Here is a 10,661-nt window from a genome sequence, read left to right as displayed (position 1 = left end):
ATCATCTTGTACCGCCGCCAACCCGCGAAACACGCCGCCTGACCACCACAATATCAGGAAGACTTTCGACACAAGGCACCAATCACAGATTTCCCATCGCGAGGTCACACTGAGAGCCTCCCACATCTCCTTAGATCTCATGCACCATGACTCCGAGCATTGTATGCACGTTCTCCCAGCCGAACCATCGGCTCTGATATCATTTGTAGGGCCCACGAGTTCACTAACAGCTCCACCATTAGTATGATATTGTCCGCTTTGGGTCAAGCCCGCACGGATTTATTTTTGGGCTCCTTCCCAAAAGGCCTCATACTAATGTAGTTGGTGAACTTCTTTATAAACTATGTAACTCCCTTGTATCTTTCCGATGTGGGACTTGGGATGTATACCCAACACTCTTTCTTCGGGTTCAACCATGACCGTCTCGAAATGTTTTAGAACTTCTTGTTCCACTGGCGCATGTAGGATCTTAACACTTCAGCCATCATAATTATCCCCATTCAATTTGAGGTCTTTGTTCAATTCAACAATAATTAATTTTGATACAGTTGACATTGTAATAAATTTATCTATATTGTAATTTAATTGCATGGGTCAAAAGGAGGTTCTAGCTTTCAATACGTGAAAATTCTCTACGCAATCTATATCTAACTAATGAAGTTTTCATACTAGATTTTGATTCGAAAAAGAGACCTAAGAGGTCCCAATTACAATTTATTTTCTAATGTTCAACTTTGCTAACTAGATATATACATACATAGAGAACTAAGTTTCATAAATACAACTAACTTGCAGCACATACAACAAGGTTATTAATGTGTTATGTTGTTCTAAGTGCATCATCTTTAACTAAAATCTAAAGCCAAATTTAATCAGTCATTTATAGAAGGGTAAAGTTCAAATAAAATCCATGTGGTTTCACTAATTTTCAGATAAAGGATTATGGTTTACTTCTTGTCAAAACAAGGATTGAGGTTTCAAACTTGGATTAATGCTATTAAAACCATCTTTAACGACCTGAAAATGAAAATTTTCAAGAATTAAAGTTGTTCAATGTCATATTTTCTATGGAACTGCATTTTCGATTTTCGAAAATCATCTTTTTTGGAACTTTCTCTCTCCAAACATTAACTTTCTCTCTTTACCAAACATCATCTAAACAATCTCAAAATAAAAAAGTTGAAGAATTAAAGTTGCTTAAAATATTAGTAGTTCTTAAAATATGTCATTTTTGAAGTCGTCAAATGTGATTTTAATAGTATCAATCGAAAAAGTCCTTATTTTGTTAAAGTTAAAAACTTCAATCCTCGTTTTGACAAAAAGTAAACCACAGTCCTTTATCTGAAAATTAGTGAAACCACATGGGTTTTATTTGAACTTTACCCTTTATAGAATTATGGATAAATAAAAAAGATTAATGTAAATGATCTTTTAACCGTAGTGGAACACAAGTTGATAAGACGAAATGATTTTTAATAATGGCAGAACCGAGTCCAGAACTCGGCTGAATTCTTGTGTCTGAAGTCTCGTATGCCTTCGCCAACAGGACTGTGGACCCTCGTTGACATCTCATATGGGCTTATCCCAGACTAATTGTTAACATAAGAGTCCATAAGCCCATATATATAGAAATCGAAGGAAAAACAATATCCCACACTGCAAAACATTATCCCCATTCAAATTGAAGCAAGAACGAAGCATACCATCTCTGCTTTACTTATCTCAAACCAAGTTTCACTATGAATTCCATTCAGTTTCACTCTTCATTTTCTTCCTTGCTTTCACATAATAGCCAACAATTCAACACTCATAGATTGCTTTCACCGCATTCTAGCCAAGAAGCCGCACCTAAACACGGCCAGAGAATGCCATACATTAAGAGCAGAGCAGCCATCATCACCAATTCTCTAATTATTCTTGCTGAAACTGCTCCTGTTCCTGATCCTGCTCCTTTCAAAGGTGGTGATTTATCTGTTCTCCTTCCAACTGGGTATGTTCAAACTCTCAGATAATGCTTCAATGGCGTTGTGTTTATGTGGTCTTGCTAAGTCATTTTCTCTCGTGTCACAGTGGTTTGATGCTGTTTGTGTATTTCATAACAAACTTTGTCGTCCCAGCTTTCATCATCAAAGGTTATGAAGGTGATAAGGAAACTGAAGATTTAGACAAGTTTACTTGAATCAGGATCCCATTCCAAGAACAGAGGCTTCCAAGCCACTGGAACACAATTAAATTGCTTGTTTAGTATCTTTATCTTATCTCCAAGCATCTGCACAACCACATGATTGCTTATTCATACCATCTGGTCCAAATTGATGTAACTCTCTTTTACATTTTTCCATGTGTGAAAACTTACCAGAAATCTCAAACTAGGACATTAATGGAGAAGATTGTCTTTGCAAACTTTTACTTCCATATTTGATATCACTCTCAATGAAAAATAAAAAGGAAAGTTTTTCTTGAGCTAATATTTAGGAAAGGATTGCTGTTAATTCATTAAGGGCAATATGATGTAACCCCCACATAAATCCCAATGCTTTCAGTAAATGCTATATTTCATTTCTCCATTTCTTTTACACTTTTACACTTGCAAAATAAATATTGCAAAAATAATTTACAATTTCCTGCCAAAAAAAAATACTGCTTGACCCAAAAAATGAAGCAAAACGGTGAAAATGTATTATGGCTGGACAATTGTCCAACCATTGTCTTCTGAACAGTACGTTTTATCGTCCACCGGTGTATTCTCAGGCTTTGGTGGTTTTTTCGAAAACAAGGATGACTTGCCATCAAAAAAACTAGCAAACTGTTGGGCAGGAGAGCTATCTCCACATTTCTGATCTGTTGATGACTTTTTCAGGTTTTTATCCTTGCTGCCAAAGTTCAGGCTAAGCTTCTTCAATCTCCGTTTGAATTCGCCAGCCGTGGTTGTTGTTTCTTCTGTCTGTTTTAGGACTTCCTCTGGATTAAGTATTAATTTCTCTACTGTTTCATACACCTAAAACCCAAAGTTGATAAATTAAAGTTAAGCCACAAATTATTGTTGTTTCTTCCATTTCTAGATATATGACCATTATAGAAACAACAACAACCAAGCCTCAGTCGCGACTAGTTGGGTTCAACTAATATGTCAAAATTCGATTAAGAAAAAACCCGAGGAAACAATGAAATGCTACTGCATTTTGATATATCTAGAAATGGAAGAATCTATACAAACTCGTGAAAATAAATCTGATTGCCGTAGGATAAGATAACCTACCTGGCAGAGATCATCTACTTTCTCAGTCCAGCATCTTCCTTGACAAGTGAAAACAATGTAGTCTTTGCAGTCATTAAACAGCTTTGACAAATAATTGTTGCTGGAAAGTTTCGCATGAGCCATTACAAATCCTAAACCAAGCTGAAATTTTCAGGACATTGAATATCATTAGCACCATAGAAGATCGATATTGAGCAAATGATAACTTGCTCAATGCCTTGACAACAACCAATTAGCAACAGCATGGTTAAATCATGTAAAAGGAAGAAGAATAGACTTGCTTATCCGGTTTCAAATTTCTCCTTATTGTTAATTGTTACTGTAGGTATCTATCATTCGCAAATATCAAAAGTACCAGATAATATTAAAGAATTGATGTAAAAAATTGCACTGGAAAATGAAGCACCATGAGCGAAAAAATTCCAAAAATGATAGTCCTGCAAACATTTTTAATCACTTGATCCAACAATCAAACTCGAAAAATACTTAATGTTTTGTTAGTAGGATGGAAGATGGGAATGATGGATCGTGGATGAAATTAGGTAGAAAGGATGGAAGACGAAAGGGATGGATTAATAATTTTTCTTGCGTTGTTTGAAGATAGAAAGGAAGCAAACAATGGTATGTAATAAATCTCTTATTTTTTATTTTAATATAGATAGTTTTTTCACATGTCAAAAGAAAAGGGTAAGTGCGAAAAATAGTTCTTTATAATTATTATGTGCACCAGCCATTCCATTTTAGGAGGAAAGAAGAATTGTAAAAGAAGACTAAGAATGGAACTTTAACTATCCTTCCATGCTTTTTTCTCTCTTACCAAACAAAGGAAGATATAGAACTTTTTCCATCTATATTTTCCTTCCTCTCTTCCCTAGTACCAATCTTAGGCGAAGTCTCTAAAGGCAAGAATTTCCACAAACACACCCATTTTGTCTTTTATAGAACCACAATAAATGAGGCCATAGTCTTATCCAGAATAAGATATTCACCCTACCAGAGACCCAATAACAAAGTCTAATAATTACTTACCAAAGAAAGGAAGAGTTGTCCAAACAACTCAGAAGGTGGAAGGTCCTCCAAGTCATGTAGAATCCCTTCACTGCAGAATCAAATCATCATTTATAATCAATTGCATTGTACTCACGTATTACCAAAACGACATCATGAATAAAACAAACTTACACAGCCAAATCCTCATCATACAGAGGAGCTTGTTTAACTGCTGGTATTGCCTTGGCTGTTTCCCACAATTCACGCCACAAGTTGCCTACCATCAATGCCAATCTTCTATCATCAGCAAGGATCATTCCAGACTCAAAGATACTAATATATATACATATGTACATGATACTAATATATATAGAAAACATATGCACATGATATACAGCGGTAATTGACTATATATTCCACTTAGATTAATGCATTTCGACTCAGCAAATTACTTAAGATTCCCAATGTGCACCAAATAAAATATTTTATATGAGAAACACACAATACACATAAGCTCAATTAATCAGCAGCAAATAACTTCTGAAACAACAAAAAGAAGATAAATATACAAAACGCCAATTATACTAACAAGTTCATCAATACACATTTGATGATTAATTGCAACACAGTAATTACTAGGAAAGTAAGGGATAAAGGTCAGACCTTCCTTTTGCATTCGACTACTTAGTTGACCTCTTATTGAAGACGAATCACTTCCATCAAAGAACTCATTAGCTTCATCACTTTCAGTCCAGTCAGGTGGAGAGTGCCATCTTACAAAATCTTCCAATATACATCCAGGATTTGCAGCCTAAGATATATTTACATATAAAATCAAGTTACATTGACAATAGTTAATTAATAAGATAAACGAAGTTCCTAATCAAAAATCTACCTTGAAGGCCTGCATATCAGAAAGAAGTTGAGAACACCCAGCACCAACACTGACAATAAGAAAAAACTATTTTATTATAGAATTCCCCGACTTAATCACCAATAATAGCTGTATCTATAAGTTTCAAACCTTTTAGATAAAATCACTGATATATACAAGCCAAGCAAAACGGGATTTTTCTAATAACAGTTACCTATAGCAGACTGAAAAAAAACGGACGTTCTTAATAACATGACCCACGCGTAGAAATGACATGCAATGCAAGGTACTGCAAAGCATAGCCTAGAAGATTTCCTTGGTAATATTCTTGCATCCATTTTATAGTTTCAGAAAAAGTGCAAGGGAGTAGATCATCTTTCCAGAGAAAGAATAAAAAGTTGGAACAAGAAATCATAAAAAGGTGCGAAAAAATTAAACAGGTAGAATCTGTTGACAAATTACCACAGAGGGTCACAGCTTGAAATCAATAAATGAATGATTAAGACAATAAAAAGGATGTACTTTATAAACTAACCTTCCAGTTCGAAGTACAAACTCCTCATTTTCTTTGATAAGATCCTCAGTAAGCAGAGGCCCTTCCTACATAGACGCAAGCAAATTAGAATAAAAGTAATCAGTTTACATGTGTTCATACTTCAGGCACAATTCACTGATCATACCTGCGTAATTGGTGAGTATACAGGTTCACCAGTTTCCAACATGGTTAAATTGTCAGCAGGCCGATCAGCACCTAATCGGAGGGCAAGTTCCCCATCACTCATTTTCGCATACAAGACATGGCCTGGAGAATCCGAAATAGCAGACCTTTGAGGAGATGAACTGGCATCCCTCATTACAGTTTCTAGTGCTTCAGTGGAAAGAGCGTGATGCCTTTTCCTGGTAATGCAGCAATTGATAACCTGTAGTTGCTGATATAGAAGACAAGAATTCAGATCTGGAAGATCATCCAGAGGGATTCCAGGTATATGTAGCTCTTCAGACCAAAGCATTCTCAGCTGCATGTTAATTAGATTCACAACAGAAGTCGTTAGGCCAAGACGACAAAAAAGATAAATAAAACCAAAGCATTAAAAGAGATTACAAGTCCAAAGTTCATTAACGAAAAATCGAAAGAAAAACAAAGGAAAACTGAGAGCTAAGAATTTTTTTAGATAAGGAAAAAAAAAGGAAACGGCATCGCTATAAAATGTGGTGACTAGTCAGTGACTATAAGAGAGGGTCATACGTTGCAGTGGCAAATGGTATTTTGAAGTTAAACAAAGCATTCTCAGCTGCATGCCAATTAGATTCACAACAGAAGGCGTTAGGCCAAGATGACAAAAATAAATAAATAAATAAAACCAAAGCATTAAAAGAGATTACAAGTCCAAAGTTCATAAACGAAAAATCGAAAGAAAAACAAAGGAAAACTGAGAGCTAAGAATATTTTTTAGATAAGGAAAAAAAAGGAATCGGCATTGCTATAAAATGTGGTGACTAGTCAGTGACTATAAGAGAGGGTCATACGTTGCAGTAGCAAATGGTATTTTTAAGTTAAACAACATGTCTCATCAAGAAAAATTCGTGTTTTCTCAATATAAACCATTTTAGCACAAGCAGCACAACATCATAGCAAACATTTTCTTCATTCAGATGATATAATAGAAGTTCCCCACAGTCTACTTACTTCAGCCACAATTTTAAACCACAATAAAGCCATTTTCCTCAGGGTTTTGAAACTTCCAATTACTTCAGATAGCTTAACAAGCAAGCTCTCAAGAGGAGCACCATGAATTTCTTTTGTCAAAGATAATGCTTCAGAACCAGAGCCGATGTTCCTTCTCAAAAACTTTCCCTCTGCGAACATCTTGCAGATATTACAATGAAAGTGAAAGATCATCACAGGATAGAGCAAAGCATTCAAGATGATGAAGTATGCTATAGATAAACCACGTATCACCTGATCAAGAATTACCTGAATCAAACAGTGATTGGATCAAGGACATAACTTTCTCATCATCACCATCAAATTCAGAAGCAATCTTATCCTCCTTGTCACGAAGCACTAATGATTTTACTGCAGCAAGGCTCATGCTTGCTCTCTCCATAATAGGTGAAGAGCTTCCTGATGATGCCAATAGATCTTTCATTGACCTGTGCTTCTTCCCAGCGCTTCAAAAAGATCACAACAATAAATCAAAAGCTACCAAGAACATTATATGCAAACTGGAATATAATAGCTCCTTAAAAAACAATATTACCAATCAGTATTTTCCATAAAAATAATAAGCACCAGAGAATTAGTCACTTTATTGAAAAGATATGGGATAGTAAACCAATGCATGAATTTAAAATGTTAAAAACAAAACTTACTCTATAGCTATGGCCAATTGCTTCATGACAGATGTTGGAGGAATGCTATCTGGGTCGGTTGTATTTAATTTTTCAACTATAAAGGACACTTGTGAACCCTGCAACATGAATCCAGAATGAGCTTCAACTACACCATTTGTTTAAGCCAACAAAGAACAAGAAAAGAAGCAAAGAAAAGCACAACTACTCATTAAGAACATTACATGCAAATATGCTGAACTTAATCATGAAATTTATTACCTTTGCCTCAGCATCATTTTTCATGTTGAGTATGTACAAGTTTTCATCATAGAAAGGAGCAGCCATGGTTGAATTTTCAACTTTCTCAGAATGATTTTCAGCTCCTTTCTTTCCTATTCTAATGTTCTTGAACCTATCTTGCCACTCTTGCTTTGTCTTTATATGGGCAGGTTTCCACCTCAAATGCCTACCTTCGTTGTTAATCTGCATTATCCCGATGTTAATTTTTAGATCAAATGAGGGAAAATAAAATCATAGCAAATAGAAGTATTTATCCACCGGACTACTACCCCAGTAGTCAATGGTGAGCTACCACAATGTTCTCAAAGAATTACTAACTAATGTGAGTCTTGAAAATCAGTATATTCATAGCATATAAAACTATCAGATAGAAAAAGTAAATAAATTCTGCAATTACATTTGCTGATATATATATATATATATATATATATATATATAACACCCTTAACTTATAAGATAATCACTATCAGGGAGTGAAATGCCATGGCAAAGCTAAAATTGCAGAAATTCTAGGAAGCTGAGGAGGGCTTGGCCCTCCTAGCCCCTTCCCCCTATCAATAGAAGTGCTCGTCTCCCCTTAATGCAGGAGGCGAAGTGTTCACCCTTGATAATCCCATTTTAATAGTCTAGCAGTTTCCATGTGCCCGAAAAGAAAAGTATAGAAGGCGATTACTGGAAGTTCATTTCTAAGCAGTCCGACAGCCAAGAATATTCAAAGAAAAACTGTTTGATAAAATAAATAAATAAATTCATTGAATTTTCCTTGCAAACAAACAAAATATCGATTTAATCATAAAATGCTTCTAGGTCCAGCATTTCAATAAATACAAAGCAAAACCGAAACCAAAATCAAAATAAATCAAACTCAATTGCACATTTGCACTCGTGCAATTCTACTTCGAACTCAAAACTCGTATACCTTTGACTCGCAGTCATTTTTCGGAGACTCGTCGTCTGATTCGTTTGTGGATTCTTTGGGTGATTGCTTAGCAGAATCTTCTGGGATCGAACAGAAAATTCAAATTTAAAAGAAAACAAAACAAAAAAAATTTCAGTGAAGCCAAATAAATAAGCAAAAATAGGAAAACGAAGCAAGCACCAAAAATAGGAATAAAAACAAGAGGAGATAAGGAATGGAGAATAAATAAATAAATAAATAAAAATATCTAAGGACCTTGATGATCGGAAGTAAAGTCGGATTTAATATCGGTGAAAACGCGCTCCGCTTTAGCAGCAGCAGAATGGAAGGCTGTCCTCGCTTTGGAGACAAAGGAAGGCGCCTCCATATCCCGCGCGGAGTCTGTGTAGATTAAGATTTCAAGTTTCAGAGATTGACGGAAATGTGCGTATTAATTATAGCTGATGGGCGGAGATCGGAAGGAGGACATAGATGTGGCAGATTTGGCGACTTGGCCGATTCTCATTTTCATGGGATATATATGAATCAACTTGTTCAATTTTTTGAATTCTTCTTTCATTTCCTTTTCTGTAACTTTTTCTAATCTTACTAACTTTCTATAATTTACTGATTTTAATTCAGTTTCTGGCTGGATAAATTCGTAATTCCACACATAGATTGCCGTATTTTATAAGTTTGACCCCTTGTTCTTAACACGTTATGGCAAAGTATATTATATAAATCTTCCTCATATCCAGAATTATCAATTACTTAGATTTTTTCTTCAAAAAGAAAATGGTTAATACACATATTTGCCCTTGTGTTTTATCGGAAAAACAGATTTGCTCTTAAATCAAATAAACCCACAAAACTATTCCTGAATTTTCCATAAACCTGCAATTATACCCTAATCTGACGGAGCTGCTAAACGGCGATGACATCAAACCTTTTTATCTCCAGAAAAATTTTAGAAAAGAACAATCAATCACAAACATAAAAAAATATGCACATTCAGTTTCGATTAAAAGCAAGTTAGAAGAACAGATTGGTCAAAATTCATTTTCATAAAAACTCAATCGACCTAATAAAATGGCGTCTAAACCTCCTAATTAATCCAAAAGCAATAGCAATAGAAAACAATAAGAAACCAAATGAATTTTGGTTGTCGTCATCCAATTTTTTTGGAGACAAGAAGGTTTGATGTCAATCGCCGTTTAGCAGCTCTGTCAGATTAGGGTATAATTGCAGGTTTATGGAAAATTCAGGGATAGTTTTGTGGGTTTATTTGATTTAAAGGTAAATCTGTTTTTCCGCGAAAACACAGGGGCAAATATGTGTATTAACCCAAAAGAAAACGAATAGTTTAATTTATATTTTACAATCATAATAGAGAATTATGAGTATATATTATAATTAAGTTAAAGTTTGCTCATAATTAATAATTCTTTCATGTTAGTTTATTTAAAAGAAATATTAAATTCTCTTAATTCTTTTTTTCAGACAAGAGATTCATACGAAAAAATATAATTTTTAAAAAGAAAAGTTTTAAAATAAGGTGCTCAAGATGCTATATTATAAAAAGAATTACCATATATAATAATGTCAGATTATTTCAATAAAAAAAATAATGTCAGATTAGTTAATTTGTAATAAAGATGAACTTTTACCATATCTGAAAATATTTTTTTTCTTATGAGAAAATAATTTTATTTCAAAATTAACTATATTGCATCCCATTTTTGTTCAAGTAATATTACTATGAACTTTTCATAATTAGGAAGAGAAACTTTAATATTTAGTTATAATGTTGTGGTAAATTTTATGCCTGAAAAATTAGTAACATGATGAAGTGGATTATTTAATTTGCCTATGTTTACATAATGGTAAACATAAATTTATGTAGTTGAATTAATTTGGTTGTTTTTAGAGTGATTTATTAGGTGGACAACTTTTTGAACTTTTACTGAACTTTCTAAATTTTTTTCCCTTTTGAGTAAAGGTTTTTT

The 10,661-nt window shown here is 34.2% G+C and overlaps 1 protein-coding gene and 1 long non-coding RNA gene across 3 annotated transcripts; one reads left to right on the top strand and one right to left on the bottom strand.

Annotated features, from left to right (window-relative positions):
• Nucleotides 1-1,666: 1,666 nt before the first annotated feature.
• LOC136219100 (uncharacterized) lies at nucleotides 1,667-2,403 on the top strand. The gene is made up of 2 exons (XR_010684047.1): nucleotides 1,667-1,990; nucleotides 2,071-2,403. It is a non-coding gene; the product is annotated as an uncharacterized lncRNA (long non-coding RNA).
• A 123-nt stretch (nucleotides 2,404-2,526) lies between these two features.
• Nucleotides 2,527-9,259, bottom strand: LOC136219099 (uncharacterized). Of its 2 annotated transcripts, none has more exons than XM_066006344.1 (14): nucleotides 8,932-9,259; nucleotides 8,677-8,756; nucleotides 7,737-7,940; nucleotides 7,497-7,594; nucleotides 7,099-7,295; nucleotides 6,811-6,980; nucleotides 5,804-6,139; nucleotides 5,659-5,723; nucleotides 5,145-5,193; nucleotides 4,913-5,060; nucleotides 4,442-4,526; nucleotides 4,289-4,358; nucleotides 3,260-3,400; nucleotides 2,527-2,998 (listed from the first exon to the last, which is right to left on the bottom strand). In XM_066006344.1, exons 1-14 carry the CDS (start codon nucleotides 9,041-9,043, stop codon nucleotides 2,681-2,683), a joined length of 2,073 nt encoding a protein of 690 aa, XP_065862416.1. In that variant the 5' UTR covers nucleotides 9,044-9,259; the 3' UTR covers nucleotides 2,527-2,680. The 2 variants fall into 2 exon arrangements, with proteins under 2 accessions (XP_065862416.1, XP_065862417.1); XM_066006345.1 differs by having other exon boundaries at nucleotides 8,677-8,753.
• Between the last annotated feature and the right edge of the window lie 1,402 nt (nucleotides 9,260-10,661).

The sequence above is a fragment of the Euphorbia lathyris genome, chromosome 2, assembly GCF_963576675.1.
Source record: "Euphorbia lathyris chromosome 2, ddEupLath1.1, whole genome shotgun sequence".
NCBI lineage: Eukaryota > Viridiplantae > Streptophyta > Magnoliopsida > Malpighiales > Euphorbiaceae > Euphorbia > Euphorbia lathyris.
The sequence above is the reverse complement of the archived record's forward strand: the minus strand, read 5'-3'. Positions and strand labels throughout refer to the sequence as shown.

Bases quoted from the DNA above. Each gene is read 5' to 3' on its own strand.
- LOC136219099 (XM_066006344.1), bottom strand. From the start codon at position 9,043: ATGGAGGCGCCTTCCTTTGTCTCCAAAGCGAGGACAGCCTTCCATTCT. The intron at 8,757-8,931 runs GTCCTTAGATAT...GTTCGATCCCAG, and splicing joins CTTTACTTCCGATCATCAAG to AAGATTCTGCTAAGCAATCA. The intron at 7,941-8,676 runs GTATACGAGTTT...GGGATAATGCAG, and splicing joins AAAATGACTGCGAGTCAAAG to ATTAACAACGAAGGTAGGCA.